Source organism: Halichoeres trimaculatus, unplaced genomic scaffold, assembly GCF_033239565.1.
Source record: "Halichoeres trimaculatus isolate MK-OKI-2021-1 unplaced genomic scaffold, fHalTri1.1 fHalTri1_scaffold_11, whole genome shotgun sequence".
Lineage (NCBI taxonomy): Eukaryota > Metazoa > Chordata > Actinopteri > Labriformes > Labridae > Halichoeres > Halichoeres trimaculatus.
Window position 1 is genome coordinate 11315532 of NW_027437189.1, and position 25149 is coordinate 11340680.

At 41.4% G+C, this 25149-nt stretch overlaps 1 protein-coding gene across 6 annotated transcripts in view; it reads left to right on the forward strand.

Moving 5' to 3' along the window:
• LOC141798859 (IQ motif and SEC7 domain-containing protein 1-like) overlaps nt 1-25149 on the forward strand; it is a 111523-nt gene that overhangs the window by 68195 nt on the left and 18179 nt on the right. Inside the window, exon 1 of one of the 6 annotated variants that reach the window (XM_074680748.1) lies at nt 21275-21535. The exons of the other annotated variants lie outside the window; for them this stretch is intronic. Within the exon in view, the coding sequence (XP_074536849.1) occupies nt 21471-21535 (65 nt within the window). The 5' untranslated portion in view covers nt 21275-21470. Of the gene's footprint in view, nt 1-21274; nt 21536-25149 lie in introns of those variants that run through there. 6 annotated transcript variants of the gene reach the window in all.

Consider the following 25149-nt stretch of genomic DNA (forward strand, 5'->3'; position numbering starts at 1 on the left):
TTGTTGTTCACATTTATTGCATTTTTGTGAAGGAGTTAGTTTTTTTGTGTGTGTCCAGTGCAGTTTCAGAGAGCAGGTCAATCTCTTGTTATCCTGTCAGAGCGCACTGACTCAATTCAGGTTACATGTTGTGAGAACGGCTTACCTTTCTTTCTTACTTGTTAGGATGGCATCAAGTGATTTTACAGATGAAAGAGTTTCATTTTGTTGCGTGATCAAGAGCTATGTCATTCGAGTTTTTGACGTTGACATGTAACATGACATCTTACTTGAATGCAGGCTTGATTTTGACGCTGCTGTAATACAGTGGTACAAGAGAATATGGGGGTAAAAGGATCGAGGATGGAATTGAATTCTCTTACTGAGCTTCATTTAAAGTGAGAAGAATAGTCACTGAAACTATAGTTCCCCTCTTTTCTAGCTCCTACCCTCTACTATCCTCATCTCCACAGCCAAATGAATGAAACTTTGGAGCCATTTCAAGTTGCTAAGTGTCTGAGATCAGCCTAACTACCTTGTGCAAGGCAATTCACGCCCGAGTTAGAGATCCTGTAGCAGTGACACAGTAGACATCAGCGTACATCTGATCTGTGTCAGAGAGTACGGGGAGAGCATTACTTATTCAATAAGTGTGGATGTGGAGCTTGTCGTTGCTGCCTGGTCCCACAGTGGATTTCCATGAGACTGTAATAAAAGAGGGAAGTTCTGCAGAGTCTCATTTAGATGAACTGAGATGGTCACCACCTTCTGACTGATCCCACTGCTCCAGAGAGGTAAATGGCTCCAGTTGGAGTTTTAGGAAAGTGTCATGCTGACAGGCTGTGACCCCTTTTACGTTGATGCCCTGTCTTCATGTTTGTGATGTAAGTTTTTTCGGGGGGAAAGGGGGTCAGGGGAGTTTAAAGGGAATGGTTTGTAATGGAAAATGGAAAAGGAGCATCCAGCCAAAGCGAGCTTGCAGTTCCACTGTGGTGAGAGCAAAAATACTCTCTTGGGTGGAAAAGCTTAGACATGTCTCGAATGGAAGCCGTTTCTGGTCAGTGAAACCAGGAAGGAGGAAACATGGAGAGGCTGTAATGGTCGTTGTCATGATGCTGGAAAAGTAAAGTGGACTTATATTATTGCCTTGCAATCTTTAGTTTGTGAAACCGGTTGTTTTTGCACACCTATGCGGAAACTTTATGTCTGTTTTTATCTGTGTTGGAATGTGGAAATTGGTTTACAGTGCAACATGCTCTGGCCTCCACAGTGGGGTACATCATTATTTTTCTGCCAGTGCCCATGACCAGAAAACAAGCTTGACACTCATTTGTTTGTTTACTTGGCTTCTAAAGCTCTGTTAATGCACAAGCTTTTTCCAGTCCGTGCTGAAGTTTCAGCCAGCGTTCATGTCGCTGAATAATTTACATCAGTGTCTCTCCCAGAGGGACATCAGCTCTGTGTGGGTGGATGGTCTTTTTCTCCCCTTTAAATTACCTTCAGTGTAATAGTTTTCTATAACAGCCATGTTTGCTGAAAGGGCATTTAATTGTGACAGAAATAAATGGGTTAATGTGGTGTGGCCGACAGGGAGAAGCTTGAGAATAGTCTCACTGTTTCTTTACTTCTTATCGCTGCAGGGTGGAAACATTATGGAAGAATGTGTCTGAAAACATCGCCTCTGCTCCTGTTTAGCTGTGCAGCTTTTGAAATGCTAATTATCGAGGGAAGCAAGTTTGTTTACTTTAATGGTGAAGACTGCCATCCTCCGGAGAGGGTGCTTTTCATGTCCAGGGTGTTTGCTGAGGTGTCTGATAAGAAATACATGCCAATAATGGAAAACAGAGACAATTACTTTAAAAAATATATAATTATGTTTCTGCGATGCCTTCATTTATTTTTGTACAAGTCATCTGTAAGATCTAAGCTGGGCTGTAGCGTGTGTCGCCTTTGCTCAGCTCTGCTGTGATCAGAACTGGACTCCACCAGTTCAAAGGGAAACACAGCTTGTGTCTTTTTTTTACCCAGTGTTATACTACTTTTGATGACATATTCCCTTTGCATCCCTTCACAGAGCCTGCCAGGAGAATAATGAGGGTGTGTGCTGCATTAACTTATGTAATGGCATGCCAGAGGAGAGGAGAATGAGGGGAGGTGTGGGGGTGAAGGAGGAGGGAGAGAGGAGAAGAGTGATGAGCTCATGCTGCTGCACTGCAGCTCTGCTGTACACACTCTGCACCTTGTGGACTTCATGCCAAGCGCACCCTCTTGTACATGCACACATGCAACTCTCTCAAATAGCGAATTACTGCAAAATGAGAACCTCTGTGTAAGCCACAAAGGCTGGCAGATCTATTCTGCAGATCTAATTGTAATCCCTCTCTCTGCTTGTTAATGGGCGCCCCTGTGTACACGCTGTCCTTTACCTGCACCCCTGCAGACCCGGGGAACCGATGCTCAACTGTGAACTAGCTAATCCTCGGCAGCTCAGTATAAGTGCTGCTAATCCACCAACTCTGTCCTGTGACAAATCAAAGCCTCATTATCTACAGTGTGTTTTGATTCCTGTCACAAATGAGCAAGTGAGGAAGGGTCAGGAGAGGAGGAGGAGGGCTTGATAATGACACGGCAGCACATTTCCTTCATAAAAGCAAGCGGGCCCCCTGAGGCCTTTGAGCTCTGCCACAGCCTGGCATAAATATGAGAATAAATGGAAAAAAGGTACCGCTCTGTGCAGAAGGACTAAGCATTACTGTGCAAGACTCTGGATGTTAATTTCACCAGACTGTTTGTAGCACAGATGGGAGAAGGGATGTGAATTGTCTGCATGCTCTGTGGCAAATTTAATAAAGCATGATTAAGAGCAGAATAAGAAACTAATATTTGATCATGATTAGAATGATTTAACATTCATTGTGTGGGCTGTGACTTTATAAATTAGCACATTTCCGGGCATGAGAGAGAAATAACTATGCTGGCAGGGAGGCTGGGACTGTAAACAGTCATTAAAGTTAAATGTTTACCCCGATTGCACTAATTGCCTGGAGCTCTGTGTTACTGCATGCCTCCACATACACAGACACACACACACTTGTCTTCAAACGATTCATCGGACACTGATTTTTTTTTCAGCCTTTGCTGTTGCCTTGACAACTGGCCTTAGAGATCTGTGCACGTGCATGCAATTGTGATAAATCCTACTTCCAATCTATGAAGCAGTGTCCACAGAGACGCAGATAATGTGTGCATCACTCAGACTCCTGCAGTCACATGACCACGCTTCGCTCATTCATTCATTATTATATATTGCTCTTTATTGATTTTGTTTTCATTTCTACTTCACCTAATTTGACATGAATCAGCAGTGCACGGGAGCGGCTGAGGTACTGATGACAATCATCGTCATTATTAGCGGGATTACAGTCGGTGAGGATGAGTGGCTGTAGGTGTCAGGACTTGTTACACAGACAGACGCTTCCTTTCAAATGAGAGACAGCTCATGCCTGGAGTTGAAGAGTCATTTCTGACAAATAAGACAAAGAGATCAAACCTGTCTCCTCATACAGATCCTCGAATGTCCGCCTGCAGTTTAAATGAGCTCCCAGGGGAGCCACAGAGCAAAGTTTTTCTCTGTATCTTTTTGTAGCCCTCCTGCACATTTTCCCCCTTTTTTGGAAACCCTCCCACTGCTGCTCCACTTTACATCACCTCTCTTCCTTTCCCCCTTCTCAATAAAGCCAAGTGGGAGTCCTTTTTATCACTTATACATCCCTGACCCCTCCACGAGGCTTGGTGCAGCGTCCACTGTGCACCAGCTCCATCTGTTGGTGGAAGGAAGGCAGGACAGCGAACAGCCTCAAGGTCTGAGAAAATCTCCTGTGACTACTTGATATTGGTCTTATGTTAATCCCCCTCCCACTGTGTGGATCATCTGACTGCTTTTATCAGGAAGGAGCAGACAAAGTTACTCGGCAAAGTTGTAACCACTCATTCAGGATTTCTTGAAGTCAAGGGCAGAGAGCTAAGAATTTGAAACAATGGGAGATGTTTTAGAGTGGAATAAATGAGCGTTCCTTAATGTGAGCCGTCGGTGAGCAGGGGGAGACAAATGGAGGCAGATGGGGGCTCTCTCCTCGTCTGGAGTCCCACAGAGGCTGCTGCAGCCTTCTAGCCAGTTTCTCTGGCTGCTCTCCCAGATAGACGCTTGTGAGGTCTACCGCCAAGGTTTACTTAACAGGTCTGATATAATAATGATGGTATCAGGGAGGAAGGTAGGGTTTATTATTAGAGTGACTCACATGACTCCCTGAATTATTCCCCTAAAATTCTGATGGCATCAAAGAGAAAGTGATTCTTACTGATAGTTTTGGTTTCAGTTTGAAATAGCCACCCAGGTTTGGCCTTTTATTTTCAGCAATAGTGATCTTGAGGGAACAGGATGAAGCAGGGGCAGATACTTCATAAAGTTTTGATAAACACTCACCGGCCACTTTATTAGGTACACCTTGCTAGTACTGGGTTGGACCCCCTTTTTCCTTCAGAACTGCCTTAATCCTTCGTGGCATCGATTCAACAAGGTGCTGGAAACATTCCTCAGAGAGTTTGGTCCATATTGACGTGATAGCATCACACAGTTGCTGCAGATTTGTCGGCTGAACATCCATGATGAGAATCTCCTATTCCACCACATCCCAAAGGTGCTCTATTGGATTGAGATCTGGTGACTGTGGAGGCCATTTGAGTACAGTGAACTCATTGTCATGTTCAAGAAACCAGTCTGTTTAAGCCATGCTCAATTGGTACCAAGGGGCCCAAAGTGTGCCAAGAAAATCTCCCCCACACCATTACACCGCCACCAGCCTGAACCATTGATACAAGGCAGGATGGATCCATGCTTTCATATTGTTGACGCCAAATTCTGACCCTACCATCCGAATGTGGAGCAGAAATCCAGACTCATCAGACCAGGCAACATTTTCCAATCTTCTGTTGTCCAATTTTTGTGAACCTGTGTGAATTGTAGCCTCAGTTTCCTGTTCTTGGCTGACAGGAGTGGCACCCGGTGTGGTCTTCTGCTGCTGTAGCCCATCTGCCTCAAGGTTGGACATGTTGTGCGTTCAGAGATGTTCTTCTGCAGACCTCGGTTGTAACCAGTGGTTATTTGAGTTACTGTTGCCTTTCTATCAGCTCCAACCAGTCTGTCCATTCTCCTCTGACCTCTTGCATCAACAAGGCATTTTGGCCCACAGAACAGCCGCTCACTGGATATTTTCTCTCTTTGGGACCATTCTCTGTAAACCCTAGAGATGGTTGTGTGTGAAAATCCCAGTAGATCCACAGTTTCTGAAATACTCAGACCAGCCGGTCTGGCACCAACAACCATGCCATGTTCAAAGTCACTTAAATCACCTTTCTTCCTCATTCTGATGCTCGGTTTGAACTGCAGCAGATTGTCTTGACCATAACTACATGCCTCAATGCATTGGGTTGCTGCCATGTGATTGGCTGATTAGAAATTTGCATTTAAGAGCAGTTGGACAGGTGTGCCTGATAAAGTGGCCGGTGAGTGTACGCTAACACACTAAAAAAGATTTTTCAAGTGATTCTGGTCGTCCACTCATGAGCTAAAGATCTTTAGATGACCTGTTACCTAACCACATTTTGGGGATTTTACTCACACTGTCTGAGGATGTGTTCTGGATGAGAGCTCAGATTCCCCCTTCGGCACCACCATGTGTCCTGAAGAGAGAAAGAGAAGGAAAAAAAAGAGACTAAGAGAGATGGGTGAACCATAAAAAATCCACAGCAATAACAAAAAAAGCCACAGTGACCTTGCAGAGCTGCAACATGCAGACATGTCCCCAGTGAACCCCAGACATCAACACAGCAGCTGAATAAATGAACACAGACTGGGGTAGAGGCATGTTTAGGGGGTGTGAGAGGAAAGGACAGCTGATGCTGGAAAAAGACACAGAGAGAGTGAAAGATAGACTGATGAAAGAGAAGAGAGAGATTCAAAGAAAGAGTGTGGCTGTGAGGCACACAGCCGGGGAGAGGAGGGGAGGGGGGCGCTCTGTGCGGAGATCCTCCTCTTTTCATTGACGTTTCAGGGAATGTGCTGATTAGAGGAGAGTAAATCAGTCAGAGGTTGGAGGTTCCCGGTCTGAGCCTGCCTGTTAGAGTTAGCGTAGCTTTCCGCTAAGCTCGGTCACCTTAGCTCTTCTCTGAGAGGAGACGCAGCAATTTGTCATCACAGCCTCGCTTCTTGTTTCATACTGTAAGAAGCAAAGAGGAGACAGATGTGAGGAGGTAGGTGGGCTTGACTCTCAAGGTGTGTGTGTGTGTAAAGCGCAGGTGCATATAGATTTTGTTGCAGACAGCAGCTGTATGTAATGTCAGCTCTGCAGGTGCTTTGTGAGCTGACATAGGTTACAGGAGCATTTGAATTGATTACCTATGATTCTGTTTTCATCTTCTTAAATGAGTGATTTTTCTGTCTTTTTAATTTTGATCACTGTAGATTAATTAACTTTTGATTTTTATGCTTTTGTTGAGGTTATATGTGATGGAAAATTCTGGTTAGCATTTCTTATATACACTTTCATGACGTCTTACAGAAGTTATAATTTGATTAGCCAAAATAGATAATAGTTGTTGAGCAAAAGATGATAAATGTGTGAGTGTGTATTTGTATGCAAAGTGTGTATTGTGGAGCTGTTGCTGCTCGTACTCTGGGGTGCCAATGCCTGATGTCACACTCACGCTGCTGCACAGATCAGGAGGGAGGGAGAGTTGTTTGTGATCAGTTTTTTTCTGATCTAGAGTACAAATGCAACTTCTTTAAGATGCATTTTTTTATTTAAGCAGATGTTTTCCAGCTTTTATACAAAGCACAGAACACTGGTACTCAGTTTTTCTGGCCTTGCAGTCCACCGTCTCTTATTTGTGTTCCTTTGATCAGGCCGAGCCCCCCCATCCCCATCCCCGTTCAATCATCTTTCCGACTCGCATTCCTCCTGATTGTCTCGCTCACATAAAGCATCCTGTTGACATCTTTCCAGTGAAACCTACAGCAGGACCTCTGCTGATCTGTTTTCTCTCTGGTTGGTCATAACCAGAGCTTTCCATCCAGACCTGCTCTCATTAGACCTGTTAACAGAAGAGATGGCTTAGTGAGGACATCATTAAAGCCTATTAGATGCACAGACCGTGAGATGGCTTCTCGCACACCAGGCATGCAATACAGGAGAATACAGAGCCGCACTGTACTCACTACAATGCTCGCTGCCTTTTGTCTCCATCATGTGCAGCTCACTCCTTCCTTTTTGTCCACTTCTGTCACCACCACCCTGTCCCCTCCTCTACCCTGTGTTTACTCCCCATCCACCGACATGTATTGTTGTCATGTCATCCTTGAACAGGAGTGTTGCTCAGATACATTCTGTAGTTGAGGAAGTATAAAAGTAGAATTCCCCTCTCGGATCATTAGGCCAACGTGCAGCAGCTTTGAATCTCAATAGGTGAATATTACACAGAACTTCTCTGTGTTTCATCATTAAATGCAAAGTAAACGTAAAAATGGTGAAGCAGCTTATTTTGGTGTGCTCATTATTTTACGAACACACAGGAAGTTAAAAAAAGGGAAGATTATACCAGGGTGAGGTTCTCATCCTGTTATCTGCGTTAGCTTTAAGGATGTCAAAGTGTTGCTGACTCAGCTTGTCCCGATCGCTTAGACTGCTCCTCCCAGCTGTCACTCTAAATACTTTAAAGTAAGCTGTACAATTAAGTGTTTAAAGGTTTAAGTCTGGACCTCTTTACCTTATTGACAGAGTGAAGTAGTAGGACAGCTTGGATTGGAGTGTATCTGGATGGCTGACAAACGCTGACTGGCTCCTGTATATATATTATCAGAAACCCTTACAGGGACTATTTTCAGAGAGGGATTCTGGGTAGGTACAGGCTAACAGAAGAGCAAGGAGGGAGTGAGCATTGTCTAGGTCCAAGATCCAATCCAATCAGATTCACTTTTTAGAATCTGCTAGATAATTGCTATCTCTAACTGCATTTCCTGCTTCATTAAGCAAGAGGCTCATGAGTTTCTGAAAACAGATTGTGATTCTCTGATTCTAGTTATTCTCACCTCTTTGACATCTTTAATCATGTAAAGCTTTCCAAAGCACAAAACTGCAAGGTAATCCATTTAATTCATTTATCTTATGTAAGAATTCAAATTGTATGATTGATTCTTAAATACTGATCTCTTGTGAGAGATGCTTTGTAGTGGTTCAGAGGGTTCATCCCTTGGGTTTTGAGATTTCCGTCACAGCAGTTGCAGCTGTCCCATTGAAGGCTATTTCATCGCCGTCATAAAGGCTTCCCACAGTGTTTTCGGTCCTTTGAGTAACTTGCAATAAAAATGTTGTTTAAAGATGTTTTGAAAACTTTAAATCATCAAAAAAATGAATGCATTAAGTTATGTGATATTGGTAATGTCAGCTATTTCTGGTTATGGTTCCGCTTTTTGGGCAAAGGGAGTGTTGTTTTGTAACGAGAGGGTAACAGCGGGAAGAGCTGGTGACGTGAAGAGAAAACATGCTAGCCGTAAGTCTTAGCTATGCAGATGTTTCCCCTGACTTATGACCAGAGACTGTATGAAATATGGACAAGCCTCTGTGATGTCACCAATCTATTCCTGATACAGAGTAATGCAGCCTATCGTCGGCAGGGGCCAAATTGGATTTGCTAACTAAAGAGGCTGGCTTTGAGTGTCCTCACAAACAGATACAGCCTCTGATTGGGCAAACTCGTGATCTTGGCATCTTCCATCATCTTCCTTTGCTGAGATAGGAAAAAAAGTGTGTACAGTGTGTGTTGATAGAGAAATTAGCAGTTAAGATCCGTGCCATTTTTTTTGGGACCAGGGTGTAGATATGTTTTATAATGCTTTTAAAGTCTGCTTTTTAGCCTTGTTGTGTATGTGGTTTCCAGTCTTTCAGCAGCCAATCTCACTCCTTCCTTTTTGTCCACTTCACTTCAACCCAACCCAACTTATGCTGGGTTGAGGACTTAGCAACCTTTCTGCAAGTAAAAATGGAAAAAAAATACAGAGCAAGAAAATTTGGTAGCTGAGCTGACAATTAAGGCATTTTAGCGATAACACTGGAAATGGGAGCGGGTGCAGTTGGCTATATAAACCCTGGTAATCTACAAGCTAATCCTACAAAATTAATACATCAAGTCACATGCCACCAAGTTACACAAAAATGACATTTTCGTAAGTTCCTTGAATTTAAGTGTCACATTAATCATATTACCTGCACCCTTTTTTATACTCGGTCACCAAACTCAAAACTACATATGCAGAAATATGTCAAGCAGGTGATGATGTGACGTTGACCAGATGTTCAAAAAAAAAACCCCACCAGACTTTTTCTAAGAGACAATATTGTCCCTTTTCCACAATGGAAATTACTTTAAGCTAACATAAAAATCATGATTTAAAAAAGAAAATCAAGTAAACCTCTAGAATTTTTTTTCTGTAGGTGGTGCTGGAAACCACTTCAGGAAAAAGACTCCACCAGAAAGAGAAAACATTCCCATACAGCCATGTTGATTTTCTTGTCAGTCATAGATTAGCATGAGGGTGTTGGAATAACTCTCTTCTGATACAGCCCACTGCTTTTGATTGGCACCTGAGGCTATCAGGAAGTTCAGTTGATTAAAGTGACGGAAACAGGACTGTCCAGGTTTAATCATGACAACCAGCCATTAGCCATATCACTCTACTTTTTCTCTGTCTCTATTCGTGGGATTTCGGCAAACAGGACGCAGAAAAACATCCCATGCTGCTTAATTTTTCCTATTACTTACCCAAGCCATTTAATTTTGTGAATAATGGGAAACTTATATTTAGTCGTGCTTGGGTGGAGAAAAAAAATAACAGAGGAAGCAGTAATATTGGAAATCTTTGTTATTTCCTCAGCTGATGCTTTTGGTAAAGCATCATCTTCTTGCATATCCCAACACTACGTATTGTCTTCATAAAAGACCAGTTTGTTAACCTGGTCCTGTAAGCTGGGGCCGAGGGCCTCTTATAAGTAATTGAGGGTGCTCAGATCGATTTCACCCTGCAGCCTGCAGAGACCTCGGCCGTGCTCTCAGTCAATAAAACTGTAAGCTTTATGGAGCGTACATCAAACCTCCAAGGATACAGCCAAGGTAGCAGACAGATTTACTTTACATTTGATATCCATTCTCCTGTAATGACAGGAATTTATCTTTATTTTTTTATTCCCAGAATCTCCTCATGTAGGCCGGGTGTGCTGCAAGCTTTGTGTTAATGTTGATGTATGACACAGGCGTGTTCCTATAGGAATTGGGTTGTTATAGAGTTCCTATGTGTGCTAGAAAGCATCCAATAAGCTCTGGTTGTATATGAAACAACATTAGCCACTGTCAGGTAGTTTGTCATGGAGATGGAGGATTAATCTACGTCGCCCTCTTTACTTGTTAATGTCTCGGCGCTGTTTCAACAAGAGGTCACGGGAGGCGTGGAGAGAAATGAAACAATAAACATGCTGCTGTGTTACCATCCTCCAGGGGTTGTTGCGATGAATTTGTTTTTTCTTGTTATTCTCAGAATGTCTCTGTCACGAAGTAAAACCAGGTTTCATGTCATACTCAGGCCTACATGAGCGGTGAAATGTAAGATCTGCTGACTTGCACACACCAGGTCTTGTGGAAACGTGGTATGAATGGAACTTGCACACTCAGGATATCGTGTTCCACTGGAATATGTCAACATAAATCCATTCCTCAGCACAAAAGGTTTCCTCGGCTTTCCTTTTTTTTCACATTTCCAAGCAGAGAGGAACGCAGGCTGCTTTATCGCAGAGCTTTTGTTCTGTGATTGATTGCTTCCTGGTTGCAGACAAAGAAAGACTGACCGATTGCTAATTGTTTCACTCCTTTTTCATATTTCTCAACACTGCTTATGGCTCTTTTTCAACCCTGTCATCACCCTGACATCCATGTCAAGTAAAGACATAATCAAGAGTGACAGACTCATTAATTATTTCTTTTTTAATTCTGCTTTGATTGTTGATGCTCTTTCAACTCTGGCTTCAAAATTAATATTTAAATACGTCTGATCAGGTGTTCATTGCAGTCGGGCAGAGCTCTCATCACTTGTAAAACGATCTGTTGAGCTGTGTCACGTACATTCCTTGCTGGTCTGATCTGGAGTGGAGGTTGTTTTCTGCTTGGATGTGCAGAGTTTCTGAAAAAGATAAGAGACAAAAAAATGTCAGGATTTCCTTTGACAAATGGGATCCTGACTCAGCAGTTACTGAGTTTCACCGTTAAAACCTGTCTTTCCCTCGAGACTCAAAACAAAAGTAGAAATTCTTCCACTTTCAGCTGTAAAGCATCAAGCGATTGTAAGTAATCAAAATAAAGGCTGATATGAAACTAACTGCAATTACTTAAGTTTCTACTCTAAAATGACTTAAAAAACAACTAATATCTCCAGATCAGAATACTGTCTCCGTATGAAACATTGGAACTTATAGGGCAAAAATCAATGTTATTCATCAGATGAATCTTCAGCTTTACTTTTAACCTGTGCTTCAGAAAAAAACTTGTAAACAAACATAGAGGTGAGAATTGGGTTGGTATCATTAACTTCTGAAATATGTACAAGAAAAAAAATCAGATGTACAGTTAACAAAACATCCAGAAGGCCAACAACAATATGCCAACTTAAAAAAGCACAAACTCATCAGCTGTTTGATGGATGAAGAATTTATTCGAGACCACAGACAGCTAACCACTCAGGTATCTTTGGCTTGATGTTTTACTGGCCATGTCTTTACCTTTTTCTCTGTGCCACCCCATCTTTTTTTGGAAATTTTGAAAAACCTCGAAACTGGAAGGTACCTCGCTTTTGTCTGTCATCTCAGACAGGATTTGTGCTGCAGAAGGAGCCACTAGAGTTGCTAAATTCCAGGAGTTTTTCAGTTGGAAAGTTTCCATGTGAATAAACAGGAATTTATAGGAGTAAACTGGAAATTTATAATGAGAGATTTTAATTTAGCTAGGGTATGTATTTTGTTGTTGGCTAAAACAATCATATTCAAAGCAAGTTCACTTGAGCGTCAATGCTACTCCTTGACTACGTATCAGCTGATTGCAGGGCCACACTCCCATCACTGTGCATGATGACGCCCATGGCCTGAGATCATTAAAGTTACAATCTGAGGACAACATGTAGTCAAGTAAGTTTTGATAAAACCATTCAGAATATTTCAAAATTTCTCAACTTTAACTTCCCATGGACATTTTCTGAAAAATTAACCAGACATTTTCCAGCCCTTTTCAATCTTAGGAGCTACACACTGCAGTGAATGCTAGCTTGTTAGCTGACAGCTGAGTCTTATCCTCTCAACTTTCGCTGCCGCTACTTCTTCTTAGTTCGTCCCAATTTTTGGCACAGTGACAATATTTCTTTTTATTTTTTATTTTAATGAATCAAAATAGTTTTTTTCTACAATAATTTATTCATTATGTATTATTTATTCATTATTTATTATTATTGTTTCATTTTTCTATAAATATTCTAAATTCTTATTTTATAAATTAACTTTTCCTATATTCTATTTTACAGTGTGTACAGCTAGTAATTATGTATTATGTTATTTTCTTGTTAATTGTTGCACCAACACACTAAGTCAAATTCTTTGTATGTGCAGATGTACTTGGCAATAAAACTTCTGATTCTGATTCTGATTATAAGAAAATCATGTAATAATCCATCAAAATGTCCCATTAACTGTGGAATACAAAAGGCCCCTAAAAAGAGTAATTTATTTATTTCCTGCACTTAATTTTTATTTTTTTTGTGACTAATCCATTTGACAACAGCTCAGGCAAAGAGTCTCATCTAACTAAGAATAATTGAAAGCACATCTAACTTTTCTGACAAATGGACATTTTATAGCTGTTTGTCAGATGGCAAGACTATGACCTCAACTCCACCTCTTTTCCAGTTTCTAGATTAGCCAAAGTTAGTCAGAGTGAGCATTCCCAACATGGTGACTGCCATTGTTCGGCTTCATAGCACCTCTTCAGAAACCGAAAAAGCTGACAGCACAGTAACCATGTTTTCATACTGTCTTCAAGTTTAAATCATGTAGTCTGGTCTCCCATATTCAAATGCTTGGGTTGTTCTTTTACATCACTTGTGTTTCTGTGTTAAATTACATGCATTTTTTGCTTTTTCTCATCTAAATCTGTATTCAGTCTTTCATTTTCAGGCACTTTCTCCTAAAACAATATTATTCTCCCTGAATGATTCCATCCCTGTCAACCTAATGAGGGCCATTAAGATGAAATACGTCTTATTCTTTCTGCTCTGAGCAGAGCAGAATCTGAAAGAATCATTTTATGAGCTCTTGGGTTATGACTTTGGTTTGCGGGTCCCAACAACAAAACAACTAATTTATTTTGGCAGAGTCTGACATGTTGACACACCATGGGTCTACAGGGTCGCCCCTGTTGTTCAGTGACTGTGTTTTCCCCTAATCAAAGGCTGGAAAAGGGTGATGGAGCAGACACGAGAAAGGCCGTCTTTATAAGAAGTGCCAACACAAACAATAGGCTGCATCAGTGTAGACAGCCGGTCCGGGAGGAGCTCCTCGGGGCTCAATAGCCGTAGTGTTAGTGCCGTGGGCCTCAGATGCCACAGAGGCACGGTCAGCTCTGCTGGGGAAGAGTGGCAGAGGGAGGCAAAGGGTATGTGGAGTCCTGGCAGAGGAGTTTAGAGCCCGAGAGCATGACAAACTCTGCTAAAGCGATCAGACAGCTGAGTGCGGAGAGGTGAGTCGTGCTGGAATATAAGCCATCCTCGTCTGAGTATTACAAGAATGTAGATGTTTTCATCTTTTATCCTTTTTTTAAGGATTGCTCATCTGTGCTCAAATTATGTAGCACAGTGCACTTCTATTGTACCGATAAGTGTGCATCATCAGTTCAACAGTTCAATTCAGAATCACAAATTTAAGAGCGAACATCAGCTCAAAGCGCTCTATGTGTGTTAGTTTGTATACTACTGCAAACTTATTTATGGCACAATCAGCCCTCTAAAGCTGAACATTATTTCATGCTTGACTGCTAATGAAATCTTGTGAGTGATTTAAATGATGGAGCAACACAACATGAGCATCAGCTGTTTATCTGTTCACTGATGCAGGCGGCGGTGAAAGGGATCTGATTGAAACAGCAATTACGTATCATTGTGAGCCTCGCACTCAATTTGCCCTGCTCACTGATGTCATTTAGCTCATGGCTTCAAATTGATTGCTTTGCAAGGCTCATGCACACATGTGTAAACACAAACGCAGATAATTACTTTTAGGAACTTGTCTGACTTAAAACAAAGGATGCACAAGTTTTTTTTATCCTCTAGGAGTTTGCTTGTGGATGGTTCCTAGTAATGAGTTTTGGAAACAGGACAGCAGAGCTGAGATGTGATTTTAAAAGGTTTTGGCTGATGTGTCACAGCTCAAGAGTCAGTGTGATGATTGATCTGTGACAGAGGTGCGGTTAGACAGGGAGGCAGATGCTTTATGAAGGTTCCTGGCTTAAGTATGAAAAACGATTTTTGAGACCTCTGAGTTTTTGTGGCACTCATCTGTCTTGAATTTTGATTGTATCAGCACAGTGTTTTGTAAAAATAGTTCAGTTAGAGAGTGACTTCCTTACACGGTACACTTCATTTTCAGTCCTAGGTCTGCATAATTAATAGAAATTTGATTATCACAGTATGGGCATTCACGATGCTATGAAGTCGGATTTCTGGGTGCATTTGCTTTGACAAGTGGGTGGATATGAGCAAACCTAAGATGACTTGGAGCTGGTTTAGTATAAAAAAAATGCTTTTTTGGTTTGTATAGGAGGAAAAAGTCACAAACATCATTTCAAACAAAAAAGAACAGAATTGTTAATCTATAGCCTATACAGACTGTTTTCTATATATTTCACTTTGACAATGGCAAAGTTACATCAAGTACTTATTTTATATCTTGCTGCCACCAGCATTCCCTAACATGATGACTATTGTACAGATACCTTAATGATTTTAACGGCATGTTATTTTGTGCCTTTTGGCACACAGTAGTTAAGTTGCTGCTAGGGATGGGTACCTTTCACATTTGAAATGATTTGGTACCGACGCCAGTTAACAATACTCAGCAGTACCCATTTTCGGCACCTTTTTGAGTTTATATGGTAAAAATATCCATTTGTTTAATAATAAAATTTAAAAGTTTTTCAATTTAACATATTTTTTCTTCAGTATATAACCTTTCAATGCTGTGTTTAAGTCCAGCATGGAAAATCGCCTACTCTTCCACTCCCACACAGTCACAAGGATGCATTAGGTACCTAAATATGGTACCTTTTGGTTTTATGTGAATCAGTTCCTGGTACTTTAGACAGAATTCGGTTGGTACCTGTAAAAGTACCTAATTCGGTGCCCATCCCTAGCTGCCGCAGTGTCTTCCTGCTTCTTGCAGTAGCTGTGATAGAAAATAAAGTCAACACTGCACCTTTAAATTGCATTTTGATTAGGTAGTTGGTTCTAAAGGTCTAAAGTAAAAAAAGTAAAAAGTTAGATATCCAGAAAAGCAATTAATTGTAATTGACTATTAAATTCCAGCTATGAGCGAATTTATATATTGAAAATAATAATAATAATAATAATAATTTGAAAGTCCTTTATGCTATATACTGAGCATATGTCAGACACTGATGAAAATAAAACATTTACATCATATTGGAGCAAAAACTCTGGATGCTAAAAATCTGCAATTGTTGACTAACATTGCAGTCTCAGCTAGCATCATGATGTTACTGTTTGTTAAAGAGATGAAAATGGCTCAAATATTGTTGCATGATAAAAGTTAATGTGTAGATTAAAAATATGCAGAAAATGTAATGAAAATATATATTTTTAAACCTTTTCAGATCCATTTGTTTGGCAGTGCAGATTGATGTAACACTTGTGGAAGAACATCTCCAGAGTGCCACATTTCCTCACACATGCATTCACTCTAACCACAGGAGTTTCTGTGAGACTGGAGACAGGTGTGAGTCTGCCACGGCCTCAAATAGATCATTGCACCAACCCCCCCTCAAACATGTCCCCACCATCATCTCCCAACCAGAAAAGGCCAGTCTTTTTTCACTCTAGTGCCTCAGCCACCCTTCTGACTGTCAACCGTGGCAAACACGTCTGACCTCAGCTGTCCTGATGACATCACTGCCACATGTCCTCCCCTGGGCCTCACTTACGTCTTCAAGTGAGCTTGTAGTGTCATTTGTAACCAGCGGGTGGCACTGTCACTCTGACAGCCCACTGTTAAACCAGTCTCCAGGCTGTTTTTTTTTTTTTTTTTTGCTCTTATGTCAATCATGACCACCATGTGTATTTATACTTGCTGTGGCCTTTGTCACATTTACTGTCTTGGTTGCTCTGTGCACTGGTCTGAGTCCTCCACGGTCATCCAGTTGACCTCAGAATCTCATGGACTCATTAAAAACGCAGCTTGTTCATCGATCTGTGCCAAAGAAGCAGATAATGAGAATTAATCAGCCAAGCTTTCAGTTGCACTTCTCTTTTGTTTCATGTGCATTCTTCCTCTTGTTCTCCACAGCATTGTTCATCTCCCTCACGCAGTGTTTACCAGAGTGTGTCACCTCACATGGGTCTATTTTTAGCAGGGGAGAACTGTACAGTGTTTTTGTGCTGGGGTGGGGCGACAGAGAGGAGATTCAGAGAAAAAGGTTTTATGGCAGAGTACGCTGACAGGAAAATGTATATGGCCTTCAATAATTATACAAAATACATCACCTCTGTCTAGTTTTATAGTTAAAGGAAATAAGAAGAGAGAGCATATGCTTGCAATCTAGAAAACTACAGCTTGAAAGGTCTGTATTTACCATGGCTGCATCAAATGTATATGTTTTGCTCGACTGCCTACACAGAAAGAAATGCATAAACATGTGGTTGAGTTGTAAAGTAAAGGTTAGCCTGTTTTCCATTGCAAGGGCAGGTTTTATCCATGAGTGTGTCTGCCCACTCAGTCCACTGCTCAGGGCAGGTCACCTGATGCCCACATTTAAATCTTTAGACAGTTTAAAGTCTCCAACCCACCTGATTTATGTTTGTCTTTGGAACTTGAATAAACCCACACAAAACGCTGTCAGAAATAAAAAGTCTCCAACCAGAAAAGACAGACTGGGTACAAGCAACCAAGCTACTTTCACGTGATTTCTATGTTTTAAAAATGTTAAAAAAGGGAGACAAGATTTTAAATGATTGATACCTTCCCTACAAAACAGCTTTTTTAAAACTTTTATCATATATCTGCTCCGACTGAAGCTAACACAATCACATACACTGCAAAAACCTGAAATCTTATCATTTTTTTAAAATCTTGTTTTATGTAAAATTGTCTTGTTATACTTTATGTGAGCTACATTCATCTGACTGGTCCAGAAAAATTTCTTGTTTCAAGTTATTCAAAGACAAAAATTAGGTCTGAATTGATTGTAACGAGTAATAAAAAGCTGCCAATGGAAAAAAAGAAATTTGCTTGAAAGTAGAATGTCTTTAACAAGTAACTCTTCTCTTATTCCATTGGTCGATTGTTTTTTTTACTTATTACAAGCAATTCAGACCTCATTTTGCCTTAAGATAACTTGAAATGAGACATTTTAAGGGGCTGGTTAGATGAATGTGGCTCATATTAAGTCTAAAAATCATTTTCTACTGAAAATAAGACAAAATCACTTGATAAGTTTTTAGTTTTTTACAGTGTAGTTAGCTTAAGCTATAGCATCTTAAGACTGGAAAAAAAGGGGATACCAAGAAATATCAAAAGCGTCTTTCAGGGAGTTAACTTTAAGTTTTAAAACAGTTTTATTGAGTTCTTGTGGTTTTGAGAAAATGTTGTGCTTATTTATGTCTGTGTGTTATGTTTATCTGTCTTTTTTAGCCTTGGAACTCCAGGTTAGCTTTCTCAGTTTTATGCTAACGTTAGCTGAGCACTCTCTCAAACTCAGAGCATGGATACAGGAGCAGTAAAACTCTTTTGCCAAACTCTCAGCAGGATAAAAAGTAGTTTGAATAACAAAATTAAAAAAAAAATCTTAGTCCTAACACAGAATTTAAGATAAACTTTTCAGTCAGAAAAATCTATAGAGGCTCAGTGGGCCAAACCTAGCTGTTGGCTGAGTGCATTTCTGGAGTGCAAGCACCTGTGAAAAAAATTGAGCTGCTTTGAAATAATCTCCTGCAGTTGATCCTCCAGATTCTATGTGTCCTGAATAACAGATTGTTTCCATCCAGATAACTAAATGATGTTTGAACAGGAGAAAAGAAAAAAGCCTATCAGGCATCGCTTGCCACTGATGATCTTTGATCGTTCCCTCTGGATCCCACAGGCAACACATCTGCTGAAGCTTTGCTGCCAGGATGTGATGAGCAGAGGCAGCATATCCTTTAATTACTCTCATTTCAGCTCTATTTATACATTACTGCCAGATCCTTTTAATGCACAAAAATTCTTTGTTCCTGAGAAATGTGTTTCTTTTTGTCTCGCTCTTTTTTTTCCCTCCTATACAAAGTCCTTTGTGTTCACAAAGCTAACCCAGGCCACTACATCTCATTTAGAACGCTGTTGTATCAAACTATGACATCAGCTCCATTCTAATTGTTTCCAGACCGGGCAGGGGCAGAGTTTTCTTTCTATTTTCCATTTCTTCTTAGCGCAAGTCTCAGACGCTCAGTATCCAACAAATGCAGATAATGAAAAACGGTGCATGATGTCATGTAGACAAAGCATGCAGCGCCAAAATCTTGTGACCAAGTTTCCAGGAAGCTATCACTTTCCCTTGTCATTGCTTTTGCTTTCTTTTCCTCCAATCTGTCTTCTTTCAGATCTCCTTTTCTGTTCTTCTGATTGTGTTCAGGTACTTCTGTGGGAATCCACCTGATAAAGAGTTTGTGTTTATCTGACCTCTAGATGCCTCTCTGGCCGTGTCCCAAATGTAACCTATCTTGCTTTTCCTACGCTGCAACAAAAAGGAAGAGGGAAAAGGAGGAAGGGAAGAGAAACTATGAAGCAGGGGAGGGGGGGTGATGGAGTGGGAGCTGAAATGCAGAGAGACCATATGTATTGAGTTGAAGAAATGGCGTTTTATGAGCGGAGAGTGGGCCTCTTGCTTGGAATTCTCAATGACATCATTCTGGATCAGGGCGCCGTGCAGCCAGGACTCCAGAGATGGAGTGGGCCTTCTCCAGACACACGACTAGACTCGAGGAGGCAGGCCGACAGAGGGGATTTCTCGGAACTACTATGTGTCCTAAAGTTTGTTCAAACTTTGACAGCACAGTTTACCAGAATTATCTCATTAGATTATTTCAACACACACTAATAACACACACTTTGTGCCTGGGTTAGAACGATCACATCACGCTGGGGGCCTACAAACATCACATGCCTGTCTCCAGAATGAGCCCATGATATTGCTTCATATCTCATTTCCAAACAAATAAACTCTAGTTAGCCACTCCCTGTGGTATGCCAGCTAAACAAACCCTGCAGTGGCGCTAATATCTAATATCATGCACACATTTTAAAATCTAAACGCCTGCCTCTGTCTGGGCCTCTCAGGGAGTAAAGCCAAACAAAATAACCAGATAATTGAGATGCCACTTTTATCACAGGGGCATTTTAATGACTTTTGCTCGCCTTCTTTGTTTTTGTTTACTGACACTCAGGAATAAAGTAATTTCAGTGAGAGTTGAGTGTGATTGGTCAGATCTGTAAGGTGAGTCAAGTATCTGTGGCTCCACCAGGCAGCTGTAGTCACTAGAGTCCAGGGCCAAGGTCTCACTGAAATAGATCAGCTGGCGAGTTTACCGTCCGTCTGTCTGTCTCTTTGCACGTAAACACTCTGAGTCAAAGACTGCAAGTGAGTCAGTGCTTATCCCCTGCTGTGATCCAGAGCACATGTGAAAATGTTGATACTTTTTCTTTTCAGGTTTGTTTTGTCTCTTTGAGGTTTGGAGTTTCAGATGAAAACAGTCCAGAGAAGGTGATCATTTTAGGGGGTTCAGGCCTGTAATTAGAGGACATCAGCATCTCCGTTCAGAGACTGCTGTGTGTGTGCGTGTGTGTGTGTGTGTGTGTGTGTGTGTGTGTGTGTGTGTGTGTGTGTGTGTGTGTGTGTGTGTGTGTGTGTGTGTGTGTGTGTGTGTAAATGATTGGTGTCCCTGTAAACTGGCTCCATGTGGGAGCCATTCTCCTCTGTTTCCTGTGCCTGCTGTCATTAGATAGAAAATACCTTTGACTTGGGGGTAGTTTACCCCAGCCCCCTTCTCTCAGAGGGGTGATTAGTCTCCGGCCTTTCCCAACAACAAGAGCCCAGAGATGAAGCACAGTCAGTTTGGAGGTCTGGAAATCTAGATGGGAAGCCTTGTGAGCATTGTGGTGGAGATGTGATAATGGCTGCTGCTCTTTTATGGCAGTTTGTCATTATACAGAAACTCAAACAATACAATTTAGAGTAGGTTGAAAAAACAGGAGTTTTGAGCTGCAAAACTCAGCTTTTCCACTTCAGAAAAGACACAGACTAGTGTCAGGTTCTTTTCTTAGTGCACATCTTAACAGTCACTTCTCAGCCCTGAAAGGCTCTATTATTAGTCGTGCTCTCTTGTATTTTCCATCTCTTCCCACCAAGCCTTTTTTTCCTTTGTGCAGAAAATAACACTAACAAAAGGTAGCTCTGACATTTAGACACTCTAAAACCTCCATCGTCTTCTACCGGATTTTTCATACCAACCTCGTGCTACTCGTCTTCACACCTTTCTTTACTGCTCCTACCTCTTGTTCCCTTTTTTCATGTTCTCACATTTTTAAATAAGCCTGAAAAAAAAATAATGTCCTTTTCCACGTCTCATGCTTCAGGGTAGTTTGTGAGTTGTCAGTAATGCAGGGGAATTTCTTTCTACCCAGCTACAGAGCCACACACCCCCTCCTCAGTACCCCGCCCCCTTCCATACGGCTCACTCCGGCCCTGGCAGAAACCCACACTCCCCTGTCTCCCAGCCTCCGCCCCCCCTCTCTTCATACTCATACCAGGCCGGCGCACAGAGGACAGAGAGGAAGAAAGAGAAAAAGGGAGAGCTCCATTTGTCTGTCAGAGATTACAGACTGCCACTTAGCACTGACCATGCACGCCTACCACACATAGGAAGCTGCTTTCACAAGGCTCAGGCATGGGAATGTCTGGAAGGAGATGGGAACTGTGCGCTGTAGCAAAAGGCAGTTTTGATATGTGTTTCTCTGTCAGAGGAACCTTTGAGGCTGTAATGAGGACCCAGTGAGGGGGGACTTGCTAATGTTTGGAGAACATCGTACAGCATGTGGTGTTTGCAGTGTAATTCGGAGAAGACCCAGTCGCTGCTGGAGCTGGAGCTGAACGGGTGGTAAGAGTAATATGAGGGTGTGAAATGTTTTGAGTGTGTTTGTGTGCACGCATGTGTTTGTGGATGAGGTTACACCAGGCTGCTGAATTTCATAAAGCTTTGTTTATGATAAACGGAAGAGAGGCTTGCTTCACATGCAAGATTAAAATGCTTCTTTTGTTTTGTTTTTTTTTATTTTCTCATATAAGATGACAGAAATGGTGCAAAGCAACATGAATTTTAAAGAGGTAGTCTGCCATTTCAATTTGTGACTCCGGTACAATGGAAAACAGATCATGTCCCCTCTCTGAGTCACTCTGTGAGACGTGTGCTATCACGAAGTGTTTAGTCTTACTGTACAAAATCCATCTGTGAGTTGGACCCCCCCCTTCCCTTCCCTCCCTGCTCCTGCTCGGCTGAAGGGCATTCCTGTGGTGAGTTTTAGCCCTCCTGCTTACTGGCCGGGGCTGCGTGCTTTTTCATGGCTGAATCTTCAAGGGCAGGTGCTGAGTGTGGTGTGGAAGACAACTTAATTATTCATTACTGACAGATAAAGACGGTGGTTGCGTTGTTGTTGAAAGAGAAGGGATGGGTTGTTTTTGCGTGGAATGAGTTAACACGGGAGTGGTATTGATTTGGGATCTCTTCAGGTAAAGTAACAAGCATGTGGATGGCATCAACAAAACACCCAACCTTCCATCACTTTTGCAGGAAAGTGTGTTTTGCTTTCCTGCATCCATTCAACATCAGTGAAGCTGATCTTGAGATATCATGATAGAAAGCGCTGTGCATTTGACAGAACACTCATAAAAGTTTTTTTAACTCGTGAAATTATGACTTCTAACTATTCTAAATATGCTGCAATTGGAGCAAAAAACATTACAATTAGGTCAGATGTCGATGAATGGCAGCCGGTAAGCAGTCAACTTCACTTGCAGATATGTTCAAATACTCCCAAGACAGATGGTTCAAGGATTTGACACCACATGCTGGTTTTTCTGATTTGCACAGAGACTAGAGTCCTAAAACTGTCAAACTGGAGTGTACAACTTACAGTAGTTATCAACCCCGCATCTTATCAGGCTCCAGTCGATAATATACTGTCTGCTGCAAACTCTCAAGAGTGATACTGTCAGTCTGCTGGCCCGTGCAGCTCTCCAGCTGTGTCTTACTACAAATCCCAAACCAGCTTTCTTGTTGTCTTTTTATAGTGGTTACAGAATCCTCCATTAGTGTGGTAGTTGAAGCTAGAATTTCTAATATATCTGGGTGTTTACCGGCAGCTTTTCCTTCAAACGCCAGATTCCATTATCATGTTTCTGTGTGGCCTACCTGAAAAAAAAAAAAACTATTTCCTCACATCTGTGTTTGGAGGGCTGCTGCATGCATCTTTATTTATGAGCTCTGTGAGTTCCCATGTAAGGAGGGAACACATCTGCTTTTGTTATGATTGGACCACATGTTGAATGAGAAGTGTGATATGAAAGTCCTCTTTGATTGTCATTTTTTACACACGTATGTTTCAGAGCAGAACTGTCAATTTACAGAAGGGAAACTGGAACTGCACGTACATTTCTTTGCATCAGTGTTACTACACATGTCCTGTCTCACCATCTGCCTTTTGTGTACCGTCATAAACAAAAATAAACCTGGGCGAGATCAGATTTCTTCAGCGACCATGTTGGTGTTGTAATTAGATATCACCACTGGGAATATAACAACATGTTGATCCAACAACACCTTTTTTCTAACATGCATAAATAGGACTCCTAACATATGTGTGATTTGTTCACATGCTCACATTTCAAGAATCCATTGTTCAGTAAATGTTGCAAAAGAATCTACTTTCCCTGCAGGATTGTCTTTGCCTTGACTGTTATTCTTGATTCTGTCATTTGAGAAGGCAAACTGGATTTGTGTTGACATCAGTGTGTCTTAGATTACATTGAGATTATTGCCTTAATAGAGGAGCAAATCAGTGTAATTAGCACATCTCAAGAGGCACAGCAGGCATACATTTGTGGAATTGTGAAACTACGCCAATGATGAAAAATAATGTAAAAGATTAGTCTAAACTAAGGCAATCAGATATAATTTTGTTTACAAATGCATTTTGTCTGAAAACCTCCTATGTAAATATTTAGCATACCTAGCATTTCAATCACTCTTCCTTTCACAGTTGAATGGGGAACTTAATTGTACTTTCTCATACCAAGAAGAGCAAACAAACACATCCTAAAACACTAATAAGTTGATTGAAAAAACATGGCTGCGGCATAGGGCGGTTTGTAGACCTCTCTACTCTCTGAGGCTAAGTTTTGAAGTTTGTTAGTTCCCCACTGTTGCTCACTCTTCCTCCGTATAGCTCCAGCCTGCACTTCATTAGCCCTTCTCTATTCCCAGAACTCCTGTAGATGTGACTCCTCTTTTCCGGGATGGAGGAATGTTTCTCCCTCAGGTCCGACTGATGGAATGGGTTGAGGCCTGGGTAAGGGTCTGCGCCTGTTTGTTCAGGATGTGTTGAGAGGGAAGAAAGGGAAAGAGAGAAATGGTTGACCCCCCCTCCACCCCAAAATCTGTATCCCATGGCTGAAAATCACTGCCAGCTGAGCAGACATGCTTATCCATATACTGACATTAGATCTAACAGGGACTCCTGGTGGATAAAGAGCCAGATTCAGTGACACACGCTTGAACAGTAGATGCTAAGGTAGTGGGGTAGCATTGCAAGGACTTTAGTGTCACTTACTGGTGGGGTTTTGAATCAACTATACGTTTTATGTACAACGATTCGTTTTAAAGGGATTAGCTTTTATGATTTAAAAGTTGCATACTGTATTTTTCTTTCTTCAGTGTTTGTGCTGCTACCTAGCATGGTGTCTTGCATACTGCTGTTGTAGTTGTATTCTTTTTTTAAGCTTTGTACTTTTTGTAAATTCTGGCATGCTGATTTTCTTCAGCAACTTAGGATACAATTTATAGTTTTAAAATTATTTTTAGGAGTGATTAAATGAAACTGATAAGGCTAATGACTAGGAGCAGTATAGCATACCTTTTTGCTAACGCCACTTCCTAGAAGTCAATTCACACTTTAAACAAAAGGAAAATGTGGCTACTCACAGTGACTGTCTTCAGGCATACTCGCTAGAGGCAGGTAAAACTCTCATAGCATCTTCATCCTCGTGCTGCTTTTGGTGGCTTAACATGACAATGTCTGTTTTTTTCAGTGTTTGTGTGGCTAGCTAGCATGGTGCTAATGTGATGTGTTTAATTGTTTACATTTTGTCCTTCTACAAAACCTTAGTATCTTTCCTTAGCACCAAGAAGCAGCTAAGTACAATCTTTTTGAAAGTATTGTAGTGTACAGACAGCAGCAGATAGGTGAGCGAGTCCACAACATGCCACTCCAATAGCATCGCTATACTCTGTTTTAACCATAAAGTCACTTGTGCCTCTTCGCTGGAATGAAATCAATCAACTACTCTCCTTTTTTTTCTCCTCACAACAACCATTACAGCTTAAAACCTCTACTCTAAAAGTGCCTCCCTCGCCTCATTTTCCCCCTTTTTTCCCGCCATCATGAGCAGCTGACCTCACTCAGGGGAGAATTCAGTGACCTCAGAGCAAAAAGTACT